General features: G+C 35.7%; 4 protein-coding genes and 1 long non-coding RNA gene across 5 annotated transcripts; 2 read left to right on the forward strand and 3 right to left on the reverse strand.

Moving 5' to 3' along the window:
* Positions 1 to 529: 529 nt before the first annotated feature.
* LOC120192344 lies at positions 530 to 1015 on the forward strand. Its single transcript, XR_005522768.1, has 3 exons — positions 530 to 609; positions 688 to 758; positions 936 to 1015. It is a non-coding gene; the product is annotated as an uncharacterized LOC120192344 (long non-coding RNA).
* Positions 1016 to 1770: 755 nt separating this feature from the next.
* LOC120192343 (coiled-coil-helix-coiled-coil-helix domain-containing protein 10, mitochondrial-like) lies at positions 1771 to 2216 on the reverse strand. Its single transcript, XM_039195131.1, has one exon. The coding sequence runs from the start codon at positions 2204 to 2206 to the stop codon at positions 1775 to 1777; it is 432 nt and encodes a 143-aa protein (XP_039051062.1). The 5' UTR covers positions 2207 to 2216; the 3' UTR covers positions 1771 to 1774.
* A 3930-nt stretch (positions 2217 to 6146) lies between these two features.
* On the reverse strand, positions 6147 to 9447 carry LOC120192294 (protein CONTINUOUS VASCULAR RING 1-like). Its single transcript, XM_039195084.1, has 7 exons — positions 9064 to 9447; positions 8152 to 8204; positions 7831 to 7940; positions 7091 to 7258; positions 6864 to 6961; positions 6600 to 6726; positions 6147 to 6324 (listed from the first exon to the last, which is right to left on the reverse strand). The coding sequence occupies exons 1-7, from the start codon at positions 9193 to 9195 to the stop codon at positions 6230 to 6232; spliced, it is 783 nt and encodes a 260-aa protein (XP_039051015.1). The 5' UTR covers positions 9196 to 9447; the 3' UTR covers positions 6147 to 6229.
* Positions 9448 to 17622: 8175 nt separating this feature from the next.
* LOC120192293 (dynein light chain 1, cytoplasmic-like) lies at positions 17623 to 18399 on the forward strand. The gene is made up of 2 exons (XM_039195083.1): positions 17623 to 17899; positions 17988 to 18399. Exons 1-2 carry the CDS (start codon positions 17762 to 17764, stop codon positions 18129 to 18131), a joined length of 282 nt encoding a protein of 93 aa, XP_039051014.1. The 5' UTR covers positions 17623 to 17761; the 3' UTR covers positions 18132 to 18399.
* Positions 18400 to 18549: 150 nt separating this feature from the next.
* LOC120192275 lies at positions 18550 to 20878 on the reverse strand. The gene is made up of 4 exons (XM_039195070.1): positions 19997 to 20878; positions 19753 to 19884; positions 19554 to 19710; positions 18550 to 19197 (listed from the first exon to the last, which is right to left on the reverse strand). The coding sequence occupies exons 1-4, from the start codon at positions 20876 to 20878 to the stop codon at positions 18560 to 18562; spliced, it is 1809 nt and encodes a 602-aa protein (XP_039051001.1). The 3' UTR covers positions 18550 to 18559.
* Positions 20879 to 23511: the final 2633 nt, after the last annotated feature.

Here is a 23511-nt window from a genome sequence, read left to right on the forward strand (position 1 = left end):
GCAGCATCTCAAAAGCCCACTCCTCCACCAGTTACAGTATGGCAATCTCAGCCAATGACACCACCCCCACCTTTCATGAGCAGCAGTGGAGGTTCTGGATCTAATTATTCAGGTTCCGAAACCCTGCTCCCGCCGCCCTCACCAGGTATTGCTTTAGGTTTCTCGAAGAGCACATTTATGTATGAAGAATTAGCGAAGGCAACGGACAGCTTCTCAGATGCAAACCTGATTGGACAAGGTGGTTTCGGATATGTGCACTGCGGAGTTCTCCCGAACGAGAAACAAGTAGCCGTGAAGCAACTGAAGGCTGGAAGTGAACAAGGGGAGAGAGAATTTCAGGCAGAAGTGGAAATTATCAGCCATGTTCGTGTCATTGTAGGATACTGCATCTCGGGGAGAACAAGAATGTTCGTTTACGAGTTTGTTGCGAACAACATTTTGGAGTTTCATTTGCATGGTAAGAATAAGAGTCTTGTTTGGATTATTGTGAATGCTGAGTAATGTTCATAATGCTAATTCCAGTAAAGGGGCAACTTACCGTCGATTGGTCGACGAGGATGAGAATTGCTATAGGATCTGCGAAAGGACTGGCATATCTTCACGAGGACTGTATGGTTTTTGGCTATCTCCCTTGCATGCTTGCTCTAGATTTGGGATTTTAGTCTCTTGTTAACTACTATTATCAAGGTCATCCTAAGATCATTCATCGTGATATTAAGGCGGCTAATATTCTTTTGGATTACAAGTTTGAGGCTAAGGTATTTATTTCATTCTAATTTCCTGATACATATAAATACTTGAAACATAAACAAAATCCGATGTATATAGGTTCGGTTTCAAATGGTCGTCTTGGTAGTTTTTGTCGTCGTCGCCCGAATCCGTATGTTTCCCTCACAATCTTGTCATGAGATGACGGATAAAAATGTTGTTTTCAGGTTGCTGATTTTGGACTCGCAAAGTTTTCTTCCGATTTCAACACTCATGTCTCCACTAGGGTGATGGGTACCTTTGGGGGTAAAAAGACCGACGCATTCTGTTTTCTCGGTTCATATGCTAGTTGTTTTGGTTTATGTAAATCTCACTCTCTGTTGAATAACTAGTGAAGAAACACATAATACTTGTATATTGAATAGAGAATGAATGCAATACATGGTTTACAACTCCTCTGCTGTTTATATACAGCTCTCCATAGTTGTTATAGTCTTAACAGACTTTGTAACTACACATTAACAACCTCAACTAAACATTAACAGCCTTAATTGCTAGCAAACTTCTAGAATCACTAAACAGCATTAACTCATTATGCTAACATTCCCTCTACTTCTTCTTCTGTTCTTCTAACCTTGAACACACTATTATAGCAAGCTCTAAAAACAAATTACAACTAATTTTTGACATTCAACCTTCTTGATGAAAAGATGAATAATTGAATCGAAAGTGTCGATGCTTCCTTCCGTTCACTTTGAATCGAAAGTGTCGATGATTCCTTCCGTTCACTTTGAATCGAAAGTGCCAATGCTTTCGTTCTTCTTGAATCACCTTCATTTCTTTCTTCTTTATCCTCTTTTACAAGGTTCCTTGACATACTTTTTTTCCCTAATCAAGAGTTAAAGTTGTCCACCTAGAATTCTTTGTAGAATCCATACAAACTCATGTTTGAGCTAACAAAGCCCATGTTCCAGAATAGTAACAACTATATATCACGAAAAAAATCACGCCTAGTAACATCTAAATTGCAACGATCTTGATATGAGATAATCAAGCTTTGCCATCATCAAGCATCCAACGCAGCACCGGAGCTCCTGCGGCATTCTTTCAACATGTCCTTGTAGAACTGGCATTTGCTAATGTCACTTCCATAGTTGGTCAGACTATCACTTAGAGCTTTGGATTGACCGCCACAAGCATCCGAGTTCACAAGATTGTTCGTGTTTGGTGCGGGAGCAGCAAAGGCAGCTGGTTCTGATGAAGCAACAGTCTTGTGTTTGATGACACGAGGGCCAACAATGGCATCAACTGCCTTGTGAGCCATAGCAGTTCCAACACCCCATCCAATACCATCTACGATTGCAACGCCAAATCCATTTCCCTTTTGCACAGGTGTCGGGGGAGGGGCAGAACTAGCAGGCTTTAAAGGAGCATTGTTCGCTGGCGCACGAGCAGTAGGGCGTGGGATTGACCTTCCTCCTGAGCTTCGGCGAGGCATCGTTTGGAGATTGCAAATTATAGGAATTTGACTTGTTAAAGGCTTGAACGATAAACAAGAGAAAACAAATATCGCAGGCTTTTCATCTAACAGTGTCCGGGTAGTTGCAACTGGTACCCGAGGTGGCAGTGAAGGAAACGAGCAATCAACAGCTTGGCCGCAAGGTTTACGGGCATCTTCCTCGGTTGTAACTCTAACAGGCTTTTCATCAAACAGTTTCTGGGCAGCTACATTCGATGCATAAGAAGGCAGTGAAGGAAGCGAGCCATCAAGAGCTTGGCGGCAAGGTACTGTACGTGCATCTTCTTTACAAAGCAAGACTTCATTTTTCTCTTCCTCGTCCTCCGCATTCGTTAAATACAAAGGAAGGGGTAATGCCTCAGAAGTTTTGGCGGTGGAAACGGAAGTCGGCGGCAACCGAGGAGGAGGAGGACGAACTCCATGCAGCGACTGTGAATCAGCAGCAACCATGAACACCGAAACTTCTTGCAGCAGAAACGATATCTCCAGGACTTATGGCGATTGATACCATGTTGAATAACTAGTGAAGAAATACAGAATACTTGTATATTGAATAGAGAATGAATGCAATACATGGTTTACAACTCCTCTGCTGTTTATATACAGCTCTCCATAATTGTTATAGTCTTAACAGACTTTGTAACTACACATTAACAACCTCAACTAAACATTAACAACTTTAACTGCTAGCAAACTTCTAGAATCACTAAATAGCATGCACTAGAGCTCGAGCCACATAAGAGCACTAACTCATTATGCTAACACTCTCTAGATATTTGGCTCCCGAGTATGCTTCAAGTGGAAAACTCACGGACAAACTGGACGTTTTCTCTTTCGGAGTCATGCTTTTGGAATTGATTACCGGACTCAGACCCGTCGGCTCTTCTTACATGGAAGACAGTTTGGTTGAGTGGGTTAGTTATCAATTTTGGTCTATGTTTGTCCGAGCAATCACTCACGAACACACATACTTTCATCTGCATATTCTTCTCGGACTCTACGAACAAGTTCCAGTAAATCTGAATCAGCATTGCAGGCTAGGCCATTGCTCACACGAGCTTTGGATGATGGAAACTTCAATAGTCTGGTGAATCCCAAGTTACAAAAGGAATATAACCATAATGAGATGACTCGAATGGTTGCTTGCGTCGCTGCTTGCGTGCGACATACAGCAAGACATCGACCTCGGATAATCCAGGTAAATGGTGTAAAAAAAAAGTTTCCGTTTGACCTTATAGTACTTTAATTAAGTGGACTCTGACCAAAACTGTAGCCAAGCAGATTGTACGTGCTTTAGAAGGAGATGCATCATTGTCTGATAAGACTATCAATGATTCAATACATATTATTTATGCAACAAAACTTGAATTTAGAATATTAAAGGTCTTAAGATTGTAATATTATCACTGAATTAAGATCTTATTAACAATAATTATACGATTCATTATATATAGCAAACAAACCTTGCCTACCCGATGCTTGTCCGTGTACATAATTCAAAGTCTGATGACTCGAAAAAGCAGACAGCAGATATTGAAGAAGCTGGACTTTCATATCTACTGGTTTGTTGGATCATACAATCTATTTTGTGTAGGTAATTCAAAGTGATTGCCTGCAGTGTTTATATACACATTGTTTGTATCAGGCATGCCACGGAAGAAAGGCTACTGTTTAATTTGTCTGTTAAAGCAACAAAATTTTAGATTTCATTTCTGTAGTCCAATAAACCCCCTATTTCGATTGGCATTCTCTGATACTAAGAACATGATTCACTAGTCCCACAAAATTGCACTCTTCTTTTCATTGTTTTGTTCTTCCAACTTTCGGCAAAACAAGTCAAAGACAAGGTGAAAAGACGAAAAACAAACCCATTAAAATCTGGGACACACTCCAACCTTTTTCGTTTCTCAAGTGAAGGGTGAACGATGTTGAGAGTTACTGCACTCATATGTATGCAGCAGTCCCAGATGTGCTTCCATGCATGCTCATGCATGATATAGTTGAGATGGTTCTAGAATTAATAAGTCTAGAAGCTAATTGGTTATAACAGAATATTGTTAAGCGGTTTTTAAAGCTTTGTAAAGCTATTATATAAGCTGGAAGAACGTGAGGCTTGTAGTAAGCTTTTGTAATCATCTTTGTTAATTGAATAAAGAAAGTGCACAAGTTCTTGAAGGTTTCTCTGGTATATTCAACATGGCAGCATTCTCATATGGTATCATTCGCTAAAGATCCTGGCATCTTTGTTTTCTTTCACTATTGCGCCGTTGATAGTTGATCTCAAGTTTCGTTGATGTTGTTCCGTTTCTTCCATTGATTGTTGTTTTTCTTCTCAGTCGATTGTTTTTCCTTCATCCGTTGCTATTTTCGTTTGTTGTAGATCTAAATCAGTTCAACTATTGTTGCTTTCTCCATCGGATTGTCACTTTCCTCTGCTGCCTGCACCAATTTTCTGCAACCCATTTTATTTTCATAGTAATCCCAATTCTCTTCTTCAACAGTTTATCCACTGAATCAACCTTCTGTTTTGAACCAATGGTGACCAACACCACTTTGGACAGAGTCTGCCCTTCCCAGGGATCCCATAACAATGTAGAAATCGAAAACCCTACTCGCTTTTCCGTCGACGAGCACAACAAGAAAGAAAACGTGATGGTCGAGTTCGTGCGAGTTGTGAAATCAAGCAAGCAAGTGGAGTCTGGGATGTTTCACCATTTGACGGTGGAAGCTATCGATTCCGAAAGATGTTCATGGACCAATACTGTAAGTTGTGTCCACAAACGATCCTGTAGTTCATGGTGCTACAATCATGCTGTGAAGACTATACAACAGAGATCCAATTCGCTGCTGCCTTACGAACTTATAGAATTCGTTCATGCCAACGCCGAAGTATCAGAAGATTTCGCGAAACTAAACATTCTTCTTAAGTTGAAGAAAGGAAGATAAGAAGAAAGAAATGAAGGTGAACAAGAATAACGGAAGGAAGCATCGCACTTCCGATTCAAGTGAACGGAAGGAAGCATCGACACTTCCGATTCAAGTCGAACGGAAGGAAGCATCGGCACTTCCGATTCAAGTCTAACGGAATGAGGCGTCGCACTTTTGATTCAAGTGTTCATTTTTTTTCATTAAGAAGGTTGAGAAAGAAGGAAGAATGTTGAGAGTTACTGCACTCATATGTATGCAGCAGTCCCAAACGTGCTTCCATGCATGCTCATGCATGATATAGTTGAGATGGTTCTAGAATTAATAAGTCTAGAAGCTAATTGGTTATAACAGAATATTGTTAAGCGGTTTTTAAAGCTTTGTAAAGCTATTATATAAGCTGGAAGAACGTGAGGCTTGTAGTAAGCTTTTGTAATCATCTTTGTTAATTGAATAAAGAAAGTGCACAAGTTCTTGAAGGTTTCTCTGGTATATTTAACATGGCAGCATTCTCACAAACGAAAGCTGTGAAGGAGACTCCATGGGGCTGTCGGTGGCCGGTGTTCTTGCCTGTATGGAAGACGACTTGTCACCATCGTGGGAGTCCCTTGAAGGGATTTGAACGTAGTAGAGTTGGCGTTTTGAGGATCTTCGTCAGAGATCATGACGTCAGAATCTGATCGGTGTGCATTTTGAGCTTTTGTGAAAATGGACCAAGGACGAGAGAGTTTGCTTTTGAGGGAAGAAATTTGCAGTGATGAACCGAGGAAAAAAGGAGACAGTAGTAGGTTCGGAGGTGAAGCTGGGGGTTGGAAGAACGAGTCTCGGCTATGATTTCATTAACGTCGTGTTTGACAGAACATAACGAAGACTGAAAACGTCCTCCGTTTTCGAGATAATACAACGACTAATGAGATAGAAATAATAATACATATAAAATATATTAGGTATACAATAAACATTTTCTGTTCCAATTTTTGAAAGAAATACAACCTAACACCCAAAAAAGAAAAACTGCCCCAAACTATATTCGAAAGCAAACACTATTCTGTTACAATCTATGTAAACGGGCGACAATCAGCTTCTGTTAGATCTACTTCTTTCCAGTGGCAAACGTGTACCTAGCGTCGACAGGATCTGGGGCATTGACATTCCTCCGGAGACGACGATTTCTGCAGTGAAAAGAATGAAAGAGATAGAATGAGCTTTAGGTTGAACCGGGAAATGTTATGGCAATGCTTTCGCTCTATTTGATTTTATTTTCTTCCTACATATAAAACCCACAGCTATAACGACCACCGCTTCACAAAAGAAAACCCGTTCTCATGTGAAGTGGCAATTTCGGAAAGTAATGAGAAGACAGACTAATTGGTAATAGCAAGCAAAATGTAGTTTCACCCTCCCTTGTGTTTTGTACATTACAACAAAAAGAAGGGGAGTCCCTCACCGATTCCTTCACGGACTGATAGATTTGGTCTGGTAACATCATTGGTATTGATGAGGAATATATCACCGATGTAAAGATGATTTGTGGGAACATAGACACAGCATAGCTCTTCTTCACCGGAGTAGGTCTGCATTTTAAAAATGATAAATAATAAAAACAACATTCCGAAAATGATATTTTCTGAAAGAAAATGCGATTTAGACATGCATGCCAATCACATCATGTAGAAATTGTAATTTCGGAACAAAAACTTCAATTGCCCACCTGTAGAGTGACAGATGAAGTAATGAACCCAAACGCATATTCACCGATACGTGGATGCCTTATGATGGCTACTTCCTTGAAGGCCTGGGTGTTTTGATCTGAAAATAAGATATATAAAACGTGAAAGAAGATGCAGAATATAGATCGTCACTATCTGAAACAATTTTAATAATGTGAACAACCCAACTAATTTTTGTCATGTGGAAGAAAACCAGAAGAATTCACACCTGGTGAAATAGCAGAACTAATCTGCTTGGAGGCATTGTAGATATGGCGAACAAATGGCATCCGCTTGATAAACCACTCACCAAGGCCTAGGACAGATGCTCCCAACCATGATGACATGAAAACCCCAACCAAGAAGATGAATGTTATAGAAGTTACAAATCCAAGACCTGTCGAAGAAGTGCAAAGAGAAAACATCAGGAGGCCTTTTAGGTTAAGCAGATGATACATACCCTAATAGTAGACATTTCTAACAAAAACTGACAAAGATTGACATCAGTAAATGTAAAAAGGGTAAACTATGTGCAACATGTCCAGAATATATAGAGATATATCTGTTTGTGTGTCTATTTATTTCCATGTTATCAAAGTCTCTTGCAAATTTCGTTAGAAGAATGCTAATAAGTATCATCTAGGCAGACTAGGCTGTAAGCATAAGGATATTTTTTGAAAAGATAGTAGAAGATAATGAAAGATTTCTCAACTCCTTGTAGAATATCATCCAAGATCTCAGAATTATCAATTTATCACAAATATCATCCACAATCCCTCAAAAAAAATGCAGCGCACAACAATACTCTGTCATTCAAAGGCCCTAAGGAAAGATCACATAAATTTACAAACTCCAAGATGCAATTAAAGAAAGGAAAGAGAATGATTTAACAAACTAATAAACAAGTTCACAGGTCTAAAAGGGAGAGGCAAAGAAGAGAGCTTTTAAGCTACTAAGTGAGATGATAACCAAATATATCGATGCCAAGTTGAGCATAAATTGGAGAGAAAAAGCTATCCACAAAGTGAATAAACCACCATGTTATGTAGAAAGTGATTGCTATAGGAAACAGAATGACACTGCAAAACAAAAATGAATCAGCCACTGCCATAACAGCAAAGTAAATGCCAATAGAATTTCCATAAGATAAAATTTGAAACCAAATCTACGAAGATTCTGAGTCATCAAGTAAAAGTTTACTACATAGTCATGATGGTAAGAACTACCATTTTTATATAATGATAGACAAGTAGCAGAAGAAATTCATGATAAATCAAGCATGCCACCTACCATCCCGTCATGAACTTCTTTGAAGCCCAGCTCCGGATAAGTTTGTAAAATGTCTAAATAAAACAAAGCTTGTCAGTTAAAATATTCAAAAAAATAATGTACATGTTTCATTACAGGATCTCATAGGTATAGTTCCAGTACAAGCAAGCAGCTGAAAACATTTGTTTCAAGAAGATATCAATAGGAACTATAACAATACTCTTAACCAAATCCATCAACCAGAAAAAATAATGTTAACAAGTCCCATAAGGGGAAGAGTGAGATCAAATTCAAGACTAGGATTCAATACCCAAACTTATCAGAGGGAATTTACAACAGAGATCGTGTATAAAGATTTTTTTTTGATAAGATCGTGTATAAAGATATTAGTAATCATATATTCTCTGGTACACAATTTAACATGAGTCACAACCCATTTTAAGCTAAAATATAAATCTGGGATACATACAAAAACTTACATAGCCTCTAAGAGAAAAAAGGAACCATTATCACAAATCTTGGACAAGACCCATTCAACCATCAGTCTTATATTCTGGTTTAAAAAACACGTAAACATGAAAAAAAAATACAAAATTTTCAACAGCTCCAATAAATTATGCGGTAATCCTACAACACAATATAACAGTTCAATTTCATATAAATATTCTTAAAAAAAACAATGATATCTTAATAAAAAAACCAAGTTAGAAGATCCAAATTTCTCTCTTAACATTCAAACAAAATCACATTAAGCTCCATTATGAAAGTAATAATTCACATGAACTGATTGCAACCTTACCGGTAGCAACAACAACAAAAAAAACGGCTGCAGCAGACCAAGTCAAATCGAATCCAATAAAGAATGTAACGCCAATTAACAACCGAAAAAGTCATTATAAAATGATTTATTTCTAAAAGGAAAAACAAAGAGACCTCGCGGCCGGCGTGATGCGAAGAAGATGAAGGAGAAGGTTTGGAGGTATCATCGTGGGGAGAGTCAGCGACCGCGATTAGAAGTTCTCGATCTCTACTCGCCATCACGACCATCGATTTTTCATCGCCCATCACAAAAACTTCTCAGCTGCTACTAATCTCCACGGACAAAAAATCCCGAAACCCTAGCTCGCTTCCACCCTTTCCTCCCAGCTCACTGATTATATCAATCACGAACAACAAACACAGAAACAAAAAATGTATATAATTTGAAATTTGGAAATTGAGATGAAACGAGGGATATGGAGGAAGAGCTCTCTGAAATCTCTGCTTCCTTGTTCGATGATGAGTAGAATAATGGGGCGTCAAGAGGTGTAAAACATGTGAAGGGTGGTTTTCCCAATGGAGATATTGGGGTGTTTTTAGCACTAATTATGGGGTTTAATGAAGGATTTGATTAACTAAAGATAAAAAGGCTTAAATATTTTAATTTGGTTAAGTAGCGGTTGCTGGCGTTGTAATGTAAATGAGCTGTCGTTTTGAATGTTATTGGGTGCCAGCGTTTTGCCTCGAAACCCGTATCTGTAGAATATAATTATTTAGTTTTAAAGTTTTTTTTATACAAATGGATATAATTGTGATTATAATACGATTTCAATCATTATTTAGAAAATTTTCAATAAAGGCTGCATTCCATTATGATTAGGTATTTTCGTTTAAAAGTGTTTTAAGTAGGGTAGTCATGAATCGGGCAATATCAAATTTTTATTTATTTAAATTTAATTCGAGTATAAATTTTTTTATTTAGGGTAAATTATGTGAATAGATTTTGTATTTAGGGTCGGACAAACCTTGATAGTCAATTTAAAAATTAAGGATAAATTATCCATTGCATTATCAATTCGTTCGATTTAAGTTCGTCTATTATTAATTTTTGTTAACCCCTTTTGTTTAAGTATATTTTGTTTAAATCCTAACATGTTGAGGGACTAAAATTGAATTAGAGTTAACGACCTAGGGACTAAAATCAAATAGATCGATAATATTAGGAACTACAATCAAATGGATTGATAATGTTAGGGATCATTTCCCCTTAATTTTTAAATTGGTGAATAAAGTCGGTCAAATAGAAAACATAAGGACTATTCGCATAGTTTACCCTTTTATTCATTAATTGATTCGATATTCATTTAGAGAAATTTTATTGAACTGGTATTTAGGAAAAATTATATTTGATATGATCTATACAAATATATTATTATTATCGAGTTAATTATTTTATCTTAAATCCATATTCGATAATATATGATCTTATCCTTAAAAAAAATTGACTTGATCTAACTTGAATCTGAATTTTCATAAATCAATTTAAATTTATAAACTCGAGTCAAAGTTAACTAAATTCGGGTCAAATATTCATCTTAATTTTAAATAGTAATAGTTTTATTTAAACACCATTTAAATCATAATTATAATTGTCATAGCGTCTCCCTCGATGATACATTAGAATTGAAATATTTAAATTCGGAGAAGGTGATGAAATTCAATTTTGAAAACAATTTGATTTTTAAGTCCCCACCAACCTTTAAGTTAGGTAGTTGGAAACATTAACGATTATATCAAAAATGATATGCATTTTATCAAAAATTCATTTTTTTAAGAGTTCGGGAGTCGATTACGTGTGGGGAAGAATAAGCACCCCCACAACACCCAAGTTTGGTACCTAAACGATTATATGTTGTTTAAATATTGGGAATTACAATCTCAAAAATATATTTAAATTACGATCCTTTTATTCATTTGACGTTATTCAAAAAGTGTCGATTTTCGGATAGTGAATGACCTTTTGTGTGAAAAATCTTCGGGAATGCACATCCTTTGTAGTTTTTCCCATAGTTTCCCTTCACAAAAGACATTATTTCGTAATTTTTCGCAAAGATAAAATAAAATAAAATAAAACAAAATAAAAGTGAAAAGAGTTGAAAAATAATCAAAATAAATAAACGTGGAACAAAGAGAATTATCGAATCCAAAACAAACATTTATGCAAAAAAATCCTCAAAAAGACACCTTCCCTTATAGTCGGGAGATATCTTCGTAGATTTCTCTCACAATAAAATTTCACATTTACATATTTAGAAAACAAAATGAAATATATATAAAAAATAAGGTTGAAGCAATAATATCAATGCAAACAAATAAGGAACCAACATGCAAGATTTCTAAACAAATTATTTAGATTAAAAATATCATACAAGTTAGAAGGTAAATAAATAAGACTAAAACATAAACATTAAAAATTATAGGCACAACAAATAAATATACCACCAACAAGCCCAGTAACTAAAATAAAATAACAGAAAATAAAGTGCCGAAATCATAAATAAATAAAACATGAAACATAACATATTAGTGACTAAATTTAAAGTAATAAAACTAAAGTGCTAAAATAAAATAAATAAAACATAAGGATTTGGGGACCAAAATATAAAACACGCCTAATAGTACAGAAACTAAACATAAATTAAATCAAAAATACAAAACATGCATCATAAATGGGTAAACTACAAAAATGGTCCCTTTAGGTGACCATTTTACATAACACGACAAACTTAGGGGGATTTAAAGTGAAATTTCGCCCTAAAGTTTTCTATAAATATCATTTTTTTCTTTTTTATTTACATTTCAATTTTTTAAAATTATTTTTAGAGAAAGAGGATCTCCCCTCTCTCTAAAAAACCGGCCAATCGCTAGTGATTAACTTCGTCGGCCATTGTGTCGGCCGCTGCCACGCCGCCATCGCCGCCGGTGGTTATGGTCACCAAATTTCACCAGGAGATTCACCTTGACCTCCTCGTTGCCAATCTAACCTCCGTTTCACGAGACTCGGCTCCGTTAGTCATAAAAAGGCCGAAAATCGCTCAGTCTTCCCCAGCTCTGATTGTCGCCGTCCGTCGTTAGATTGTCCTAGTTTTCGTATGCTGCTCGCCTCATCGATGTGATGCATCTCAATGTTTGGATCTTGGAAAAGAAGTCTCGATTATTGGCGAATATCCGATCGAATGTGGCATTTCCCCTTTCTCTCTTTGTTTATTTATTTTGCTTATGTTTTGAATATATACATATAGCTAGGTATTAATTTGAAAGAGAGAAAAAGAAAGGGAAAATCATTTTCTTGTTGCTTCATTGATCGGAATAAAATTGGGAAAAACCCCTGTTACAAAATAGGATTTTTCAAATCCCCCTTTTACATTTTCAGATTCCCTGTTAAACCACTAAAACCAAAAAATTAAGACCCTCAACCCCTTTTTTTGGGTTTGTTCCCCTTCCCATATTACATTGTTTTATGGGTTCTTATAATCCCATCCGATTTACATAAAAAAGAAAAAAGAAAGGAAATATTCTTTCTGCTTTTGCATGATATTTTGTTGTTTTTTAATCTGGGGAATGAGATGTCACTTTGTTATTTTTGTGCTAGGGCTACTGCTATGCGGATTTGATGCTGCTGCGGATTTGGTGTTGTGGTTGTGAGTTGGTCGGTGCTGGCAGCAATAGGTGTTCACTGATTTTCCCTCTATTCTTTTTTTTTTGGTTTTCAGGCTTTGGTATTGTCCATGGGCTCCTGGATTTAGCTTGTATTTTGGGCTTCAAGTATTAAGCATGCAAAAGTAAATGTAATTGTATAATATTAATTACAATAATAATATAATTTAATAATATTTTTGTAGACCTAAACAAAAACGGGTGTCTACAATAATTATTAGTACATAAATGATGTATATTTATGAATATGTTTCGAATCAATCCAATATAATATAGTCAAATTTTTAGGGGGAAAAAAGAAAAAGAAAAATCAAGTCAAGTTTTGTAAAGACTGAGAACAAATAATGTAATATCCCAAACTATGGGTCAGTGACTAAATTGTAAAACTTCATAATTTTGTGATTAAAGTGGAATAGTTGAATAGTTCAATGATTTATATGGAAATAGTTTATGAATTATTGTTGGTAATTATCAAAGGAAGTAAAGGGAAAATTGGTTATTTGACATGAAAGATATTTTCCCCTTTAATAGGAGAGAAACGCGTAGGGGGAGAGTTAGCTGGAAAACTCTCTTATTCTTCTTCTTGTTTTCTTCTTCTCCATCGTGAACCCAAGGGAGCAAAGGTGAGTTTTCTGATTACTAGATTGTTTGTTGATTTTAAGTATGGGTTTTGATCCTTAGGTGATACTTAAGCTTAAGGAAAGCTTAAGTTGTCTTAAAATCAACAGATGAAGAAGTCTTAAAAGATTAAAGAGAATGAGTTTGTAAGTGAATTTCTGGAAAAGAGTTGATAAGTTGAATTTGAAACTAAATTTGACTTGTCATCAACTTAATTAAGAGATATGAAGTGATATAATTAGATTTAAAGCATCATGAAAATTTGATATGATTATTGATTTACATATGAAAGATGGAATTTTGAGGTTAATGATGTATTGAATGAGTAAAATTAGTTTAAGTATATGTACTTGAGTTAAGAATAGAAAAGAAATTAAACATGAAGAATTTAAGCTGAAAATGATGAATTTTCGAGCTTAAAATACAATTTATGGGCAAAGTGCATCGGTACACATTCAATTTGAACCAATACACTTCAAAAGGAAAATGGAAATAAATCTTTCCTTTAGTTTAAGAAACGAAAGATTAGAGTAGGATGTTTAAAATACTGATAAGTATTAATACATGATTGTGTAGACATCAATTGAAAGCAAAGTTCGGATGGGTCGTCAGAGTAAGATTCAAGAAAGAACAAGAGTTGGTATTGGCAAGTAGCTAATGTGAGTACATGATAATAAGTGTAAGTTATGCTATGGAATTAAGACTTGCGATAAGTCTACTTCCTATATTAGAATGCATGAATTTATGATTATAAGTATGTAAATGACATGATTTGTATGTATACATGATTATGTGTTGATATGATTATATGAATAAGAGTATGTTTACATGGATGTATGTGATATGAACTATATAGGTATATTAAACGGGGATAAACAATATGATTATGAATTAGGCTAAAACATGATTGGGAGATAATTTAAGTGAACTAGTATAATAAAATTATATGATTAACTAAGAAGTGAAATAATATAAATAGCATTGACTGTAGAATACTATAAGAATAGTATATAAATTAAGAGACATAGACATAGTGATTATATGAAGGTGCAAAATAAGTTATATTGGAAAGTTTATATGATTAAAGGAAACTAGGATATGAGGTAAATGGTAAAAATTTATGAAGTTATATGAGAAGATTCTAGGTGCTATGTGGAACTGAACTAAGTAAATATATTAAGCTAGTATATAATGATGTGAATAAAGGATAGATGTTAATATGTTGTGATATATAAATATATATAAATATGAGTTAGGAGAATATTATATGATCTATACAAGGATAAGTTAGGAAACTACATGTGAAATGGAATGACTACATGTGTATCTGTGATGTAATGTGTGATTATATGAAAATATGACATGAACTATGAGATAATAAATGATATGATTTCATGTATAAGTTTATATGTTATTTTATGTGACTACGTGAGAAAGAATATATGTCTATGAGAAGACATAAGAACGAGGTATAAGCAATGTAATATGTGAATATGAATCATATGAAATGTTCTATGTGTAAGTGAACTATGTGCTGATATGAATATGTGATAAATATAAAAGATAATGTACATGTTATGTGTCATGAGATCTAGAGGTATATTTGGCATGCCAAGAGTCGAGAGTGTACGTGGTCCTTCGGGACATATATGTATTCTTTGGAACATGTATGATGTCTTTTGAGACACCTACTTGATCCTTGATATATGTATATGATTCTTAAAGAAATTCTATGTGGTCCTTATGGACATTTTATATGGCACTTCGGTGCATTTCTACGCGACACTTAGGTGCAATTCTACGTGACACTTCGGTGCATTTATACGAGCTGTGGTGACAACATTTGTGCACAACCTCAATGCACTCGCATACCTTAAGTTCTCAAAAGTATACATGGACTAATAAAACATTAATATAAATATATTATATGTGATATGTGTATGTGTGATATGTTATGGAAAATGGAATACAAGGGTTATAGGATGATATGTGTGTTATATGATGTACATAAATAAGAATGTGAATAATAACATATGTGCAAGTGGATAATTGTTGCATGACAGAATATATGTTGTAGTGTGTGTATTGCTTAATTAAGAATGACTAGAAGAAAAATGTGATATGATAATGGAATGAGGTAATGATGGAAATAATGAGTTATGTATATGAATATATTTAATTATATGAAATGTTATATGATTTTGTACGATATGATAGTATTAATTTTACATGCATTGTTATAAGCCAGAGTTTATCTTAGACATTTTATATGCCTCACTAAGTCAACGACTTAGCGTGTGATTGTTTCACAAGTAGGTTTCGAGAAGAGAAAGATTGATAAAAGTTATGCAAGACATGTCAGTTTCTTCTTTCCAAATATCAGTTCATAAAAGAATTGAATAGTTTGTGTTTTGTAATATTAATTGTGTTTGGCATGTAAATAAAGATTTGAATCCGACATGTTGTAATCCGTTTTGTAAAATCATGTGATTGAGTTTTGTAATAATTTAAATGTATTTATGTAAATGGTAACTTTATAATGATGAAAGGTTAAATTTTATGAGTTTTATATAAGTTGGTTGAAATTACTGTAGCAGAGTATTGATATACTGTAGCAGAGTATCAGTACACTGTAGCAGGGTATCGTTACCACTGTAGCATTTTGGATTTTTTTGCATTGATATTGTTCGTTACTGTTCACGGTACTATTTGTACAGTATCAGTACTATTTATACAATATAGTATTATTCAGAAAAACGTTTTTTCCTTAAATTCGTCATAACGAAATATAATTCAACCGTATATTATCGTATTTTCTTAATATAAGTCTAAATGTTTTGTTATTTTGTAAGAATATTGTTTTAAAAAGCCAATGTGACATCTCGGACTCGTATCTGGGTTAGGTACAGGTTGGGGGTGTTACAAATAATGTTCGAGTTTAGGGTGAAAAATCTCTTACCAAATCTCACTTGATATACTAATATAATTTTATTCTGAGTTAATTGTATAATATATCCCCAAACTATAACCCTCATTTTAAATTAGTTCTTAAACTTTTGAATGTTCTAATTTCATTCCCAAACTATGAATTCGTTTTAAAATATACCTTAAACTTTTGAACATTCTAATTTCATCCCTAAACTATGACCCTCTTTCTAAATTAGTCCCCAAAGTTTTGAATATTCTAATTTTATCCACAATTCATCCAAATATATAATTAGTTTCAACCTTAATTTAACCTAAAATTTGTTTTTCAAGCATATATTAATATAACATGGTCTAACAATTTTATTAACAAGGGATGTGATTAGTATATACATATAGCTTGAGAAGAAATTGGAATGTTCAAAAAAGTTTAGGGATCAATTTAGAATGAAGATCATAGTTTGGGGATTAAAATTGAAATATTCAAAAGTTTGAGGATTAAATTAGAATAATAATCATAGTTTAGGGATATAATTTAAATATTTAAAAATTTAGGGATCAATTTAAAATAAGGATCATACTTTAAAGATTTGTGATGCAATTAACTATTTTCTATCTAGAGATAATTGATATAATTATCATTTTTGTAATCTTTATTTTACTCTATAGGAATAAATTTTTTATATATATATTTATATCACATTATATCAAATATAAATTTTTATTTTAAAATTTAAATTAAATTTTAAATCAAATACGATCTTTCTAAATTTGAATCAAGTCAAATTCAAATAAATATATTTTTAAAATGGGTGAAGTACACAAATGATCCATCGACTATATAATATTATTTTGTTAAGTCATTCTATTATTAAAAGTAACAAAATGGTTCCCAACCATAAGATGCTGCTTTGTTGAGTCTATTAATTATTAAAAGTTACACAATAGTCCCCCAACTGTTCATTATGTTTCAAACTAATCATTTTTTTGTTAAAAAATTGACAATAACGAGCTGCACATTAACATGCCGACTGAAATATGATAAAATATTATCTTATAATTTCAAACGACTATCATATATCAATCAACATATTAATAGTTAGCTCAGAGGATCACAAATTTTTTAACAAAAAAAGACGAGTTTAGAATATAATGAATAATCAAATGATTATTTTGTAACTTTTAATAGTTGAAAGATCTAACAAAATATCATACTATAATCTGATAATCATTTTATCTTTTAATAATTTAGACTCAACAAAATAACTAACCAAAAATTCTAACTCAATCCAACCTAATCCATTACCGTACCCAGTGATATTTAAATAATTACCGCTAGAATCCAACAACGCTTCGCGTCACTTTGGATTAGATTCTTAGATTAGATATATGTAGACGATGCCTAATTTGAAGAATCTGACAAATTAGAAAAAGGGTTGGAATACGTGCCGCCATCTGAAAAGTTGTATGATTCATTCGCAATAATGTTCCTCTTTTCCCATTTCCTCTTCCATATAACGGAGCCTCCTGGCTTTACTTTTCAAACTTGTGTGTGTTTTCACTTTTCATATGTAATAAAATCTTCATTACAAAAGCGAAAAGAAGCTGAAAAATGTTGGAAGGCATAGCTACGATAAAAGAAACCGATATGCCGGAGAAGATGCAAACCCAGGCCGTGGATTACGCTTCTCAAGCGCTTGATCTCTATGATGTTTCTGATTGCATCTCGATTGCTACTCACATCAAAAAGGTCTTCATTTTCGATACCCTTTTTTCTCTTTTGTTTTTATATGGAAGAATTTAGTATGTATGTGGGAATTTCTTTTCTTACTTTGCAGGAATTTGACAAGAGATATGGAGGAGGATGGCAATGTGTGGTGGGTTCAAAGTTTGGGTGCTTCTTTACTCATACGAGAGGGACTTTTGTTTATTTTGCTTTGGGGACTCTCAATTTCCTTATATTCAAGGGTTCATCTTCTTAGATTTTAATCTTATGAACACAAGTCGAGTCTGGGCGGAGGGCCAAAAGGGCGGAGCACAGCAGAGATGTAAAGAGTAATATAAGCTTGCTGCTGCTGCTGCTGCTGTCAAGGGTTGTGTTCAAATTGATAAACTCAGTAGTTCAAATGTCTCTTTATGCTTGTTTGCAGTGTTCTTGAAACCAATAATATGGTTGAGTTAGACTAATGTGAATTATTCTTTTTTATTATGAATTTGGTTGCTTCTTGGGTTGGTTGTCATTTTCAGCAAGGCTGCTGCTTATAGGTTGCCCTTTAGAAATTTAAGCTTGACACATGTAGGTTCAATGATTGAATAAGCTTTAGGCCAAAATTGAGTTTCTTGGTGGACCTCCAGAGACTTACAGAGCGGTGGTGTTTATATCTCTTACAGAGACTATGATTTTGAAGGTTTATGAACAAATCTCTGCAATTAATCCTCTTAATAGTTCCTTTTCTATGTCTTCTACTACTTGTATTGTGTCATCCACTGAGAATCTTTTCTTCCAACCCAAGTCCCATATTCCACTCAAAGCTTCACTGTGGTTTATATCTCTTTCCATCATTGCATAAAGGCGAACGGTGGGGTAGTTTTTTCCGGAAATTTCACTATACCTTCTCAGATCTTCGACACCGTCGCAAGTTTCCTTTAACAAATGATCTAGAGAGAGATGCATTTTGGTGTCTCCAACCAGGCTTAACCAAGGAGGGAGGAGCATTCGAGAATTGGGATGGCTTTTCCGTTGAACAATTTCCTTTGCACAGTCAAAGGAAAATCGTGAGTCGGCATCTGAGAAGTCACCAATGCCAAATTTTTGTGAAGCTATAGGAACATCCACGTGAAGATCGAAAAGCTCATCTACATGATTCATAAAAGCTGGACTGCTCAATAGCAATGCCTTTAGATTGATCCTTTTCGTGAAGCTTTCACTGTTGGCTCCGATGGGAGTTATGGGATGATCATCATCGACTTCGTCAAAAGATTTTCTGCTGTTTTGATCATCGGTTGTAACCAGGGTGACATCACAAACATAACTCTCACTGCAGTGCTCTATAAGGGAAACAAGGCAAAAGACAAGAAAAGTCAGCATCCCCATTTTGATCATGTTTTTTTTTTCAGTAAGTTGGTTCTCAAGTTCAAGACAAGACAACCTGAGTTAAAATCTCAACGTGTAGGACACAGTCGATGTCGGATACTATGTTGTTGACAGTCCTAACAGTTCTTGTTGGAGGAGGAAGTGTCAGGCATTAGAAGAGAGAAACAGCAAATTCCAACATGTAATGATTTCAATATGACAGACATTGTATATGCCATTACATCAAAAATGCATCTTTAATGCGAGCAATTGGAATCTGGCTAATGTCAACACTGTGATTTAATAAAATTCCAGTCACAAAGTATGTTACCTCCAATCTGAATATCGGTGTGCTCTGTTCCCTCTTCTGTTGAAAGTTCCTCTGCGGTTTCAGCGCCGTATCCTTCGACAATGGTATTATTTTCCAGCTCGTGAACAAACCCCTTTCCTTCCAAAACTGTATCATTATTTGATGCAATATCAATGCTATTTTCTCCCGAAACAGTATCGTTATTTGATGCAAGATCATTCTTTTCTTCCAAAACAGTATCATTTTCAGATACAAGAACAATCTTCTTTCCTTCCAAAACAACCTTATCTCCTTTGCATTGTAACTTTTCAGTCTGCACAGAAGCTAAACTGCATTTAATAACGTTTCGATCCTGTTTTCATAGCTTAATACATGAAGCAAATGCAATTTAAATCTCGGATGTCAACATGCCATTTAATGAAATAAGAATAATAACAGCAGAAAGTAAACTTAAAAGAACTCACAGATATTTTAGCTATCGTAGCCTTGGTCAATGCCTTCTTTGTTGAACTCTTTTTCTCATCAATAGGGCCACGAACTGTACTTTGTGGTCTGCAAACCAAGTTGACCAAGTTGGAGTTTGCAACTTCGTTTGCGGTTGCACTTGGTTGATGCAAAATTTTATTCTTTGTAACATTTGATGGGTTTTCAGGTTTACAGAGCTTTCGAGGGGCAACCTTGGCTTGATCTTTAGACCTTGATAAGTTCTTTGCTTTAGCAATTTCCTTTTCAACTGGTTTCCTGCTTCCTATCATAGGCTTTGGCATCATGTTGATGTTCTTTGGAGTGGGCATTTTCTTCAGCGATGCCCGAGTTATAGAACTCGAACATTTCACCTTAGTAGGAAAGCTTTGTTTAATCTTCACTTGCTTTGTCACTGCTCTGGTCTCCTTTACTTGTCTGTCTTTTCCATCTTCCTGCCGGATATGTCTCTTCACAGGAGTTTCTTTAGCTTCCACTCTCCTACTCATTTTACCGACGTTTACTTTCGACTTTCTAAGCATAGTTTCCGAGTTCAAGCTTCCCTCCTGAAACACGGGTGCAAACTTCTCTTGCAGTAGCAGATGTGGATCATGTCGAGGTTTTATGAGTACAATAGGTGGACTATTGTTAATCAACCTGTTTCCCGAAAAGAGGCCGATTGATTGACAGGAAACAGGCTCCTTGATGGAGTTGTTTTTCAGAAGCCCTTTAAAATGCATGTTCTCAAGGACATCATTCAGCGTCTTCTCCTGATCTTCTGTTTGGGAAACAAATTGAGACTTCCTTACTTTCGGCGTATTGATTTCAAAAGTAGGTCTCTGTTGACTGAAAATCTTCTTTTTCTCCGTATGTTTCGAAGGCATTTCTTCTAGGCCCATAAGCTTTGCGATCAAACTCGGGCCTTTTGCCTTCTTCTCTTCAGCTGCCGACCAGAGAGACATATCATGGAAGTAAAGTTGTTGGTTTGAAAAGACAAAGATCGGCTTGAGCTAGTGGACGGGATTTCCGAAGCTGAATCTGGATATCTTGAATTGAAGCATCTTCTTTCTTCAGCAATTATGTTAGGCAATAGATTTTGCCTAGCCAAGCTATCTCTAATCACTTCCCTAAGCTCCTCAATGCAATCTCTTGAAGAAACACCAGCAGAAACTTGTGGATTCTGAATTCCCTTCTGGTAATTCTGCTCTCCGACTAGACTCGAATTCACTCTCCAAATCACATCGGAATTTTCCTTTTCTTTCTTCTTCAACCTAGCCAAATGAGAAGCTTCTTGAAACTTCCCGAGCACGTGTAAAGAATCCTGCAATTCGAGAGCTCCTTTCAACAGATCGTTTGCTATATCTTTCGAGTGCTGATCGCACCAAATCCCTCCTCTCGACCACGAGCTGATCACCTGATTCAGCTTTTGAGCTCCTCTCGAAACCTCCAACAGTTGACAGGAAGAGGAGCCATGAAGTTCTTCCATGGCACCACCTTTAGACACCATCTCTCCTCTCTCGCCCTTCCTCGATACTCGGCCTTTGTTCTTATGCTCCATCTTCTTCGTAATTGCCGCGGATTCAACGACTCCCTTCGGATCATCACACACAACAAATGATCTGTAAACAATCGATCTTAGACCATCTTGAGGCATAGTCTGCTTATCCAAACCATTTTATAATATGTCAGATGCTTACAATACTCAAATACCAAATCCACCAACACTAAAACATATTCTCATGAGATGATTTCTTGTATGCCTTTCGATTTTCTCAGTCCTTTTCAAAAGATTATCCGAAACAGACAACAGCAACAATTGTTCAGCTCTGGATCAATGAAAACAACATAAGCAAAAATCCTAACTCAGTTGCTGCCATCCCAATAAACAAAAGCAAAGGCTATTAAAAAATGGAGAAAAGAAAAACAGAATCCCATCTAAATCTGTTGTCGAACCTCTTGATGTAGCAACAATGATCTGCTTGACATCTGGTAAAACCACTGCTACCCATGAAGTTATCGAACTTCTTGTACCACTGTCTAGGAGCTTGTTTTAAACCATACAAGCTCTTCTTCAACCTGCATACTAGGTTTTTCTTGCCTGCCTCTATGAAGCCTTCTGGCTGCCTCATATAGATTTCTTCCTCCAAATCACCATGAAGGAAAGCTGTCTTTACATCTAACTGCTCAAGATGTAAATTCTCTGTAGCTACAATTTTCAATACCAGTCTGATTGTAGACAGCTTCACGACTGGAGAGAAAATTTCATTGTAGTCAATACATTCTTTTTGCTGAAAGCCTTTGACAACCAATCTTGCTTTGTAGCGTTTGCTCCCATCGTGCTCTTCTTTGATCCTGTAAATCCACTTGTTATGGAGCGCTCTCTTACCTGGTGGTAATTCAGCTAATTCCCACGTCTGATTTGACATAAGCGAGTCCATCTCATCTTTCATGGAAGACTCCCACTTGATTGAATCATCCACCTGCATCGCTTCATCATAGCATGTTCTTCCTTCGTCTTTGGTGACTGTTCTTTGGAGAGTCTGAAATGAACACCTAAAGGTGTACTTACTGGTTTAGCATCTTGCATGTTAAACCTGGAGAGTACTTTGTTGATGTACTCAGCCTGTGATACATCAAAGTCCCCGACTTTGTGTCCCTCTTGATCCTCATCCCAAGAATCTGCTTTGCAGCGCCCAAATCCTTCATAGTGGTCTTTTCCTTTGCTATGTTGAAAGCAACATTTCGGGACAACGTCAGTCGGATGACTCCGAGGGCTTGTCGGTCGAGAAGAGCCCAGTCTTCATTCTTCATGCCCTCTGGTTGCTTTCCTGAGAGAGGTTGATAAAGATTTTTCTGGTACAGAAAATCTTCAATCTGCATCTTCCAAAAGCCAAAGTCCGCACCATCGAACTTTTCAATTTTCACCTTCCCTTCGTCTGCAGCCATCGCTTCCACTCGAATCTGGCTTCTTTTGGATCGTTTCTGACAATTCTTGCGAACCACCGTGTATTAGAACACCACCGTCGACAAACTCATATCGCCGACTGAAATTTCACTATTCACGAAATTCACTATTCATGTGAATAGTAATGAATAGTAACCTCGCAGAAAAATTGACAAAATTCACAACCAAAAGCTCTGATTACCAGTTGTATGAGAAGCCATCGGCCTCAAACAAAGTTCATTTGATGAGGCGATTATTCAATTTGCGGATGACGGAAGGGGCATCGGTGGCACAACACCTAAATGAACTCAACACAATCACAACCCAGTTGAGTTCAGTGGAAATTGAGTTCGATGATGAAGTTCGAGCTTTAATTCTCTTATCATCTCTACCAGACAGTTGGAATGCTACTGTTACAGCAGTCAGCAGCTCGTCGGGAAGCAACAAATTGAAATTCGACGATGTTCGGGATCTGGTATTGAGTGAAGAAATTCGACGGAGAGAATCGGGTGAAACATCAACCTCCTCAGCCTTGCACGTGAAGTATAGAGGAAGAACTTCAGAAAGATATTC

This window comes from Hibiscus syriacus, unplaced genomic scaffold, assembly GCF_006381635.1.
Source record: "Hibiscus syriacus cultivar Baekdansim isolate YM2019G1 unplaced genomic scaffold, ASM638163v2 tig00116974_pilon, whole genome shotgun sequence".
Taxonomy (NCBI): domain Eukaryota; kingdom Viridiplantae; phylum Streptophyta; class Magnoliopsida; order Malvales; family Malvaceae; genus Hibiscus; species Hibiscus syriacus.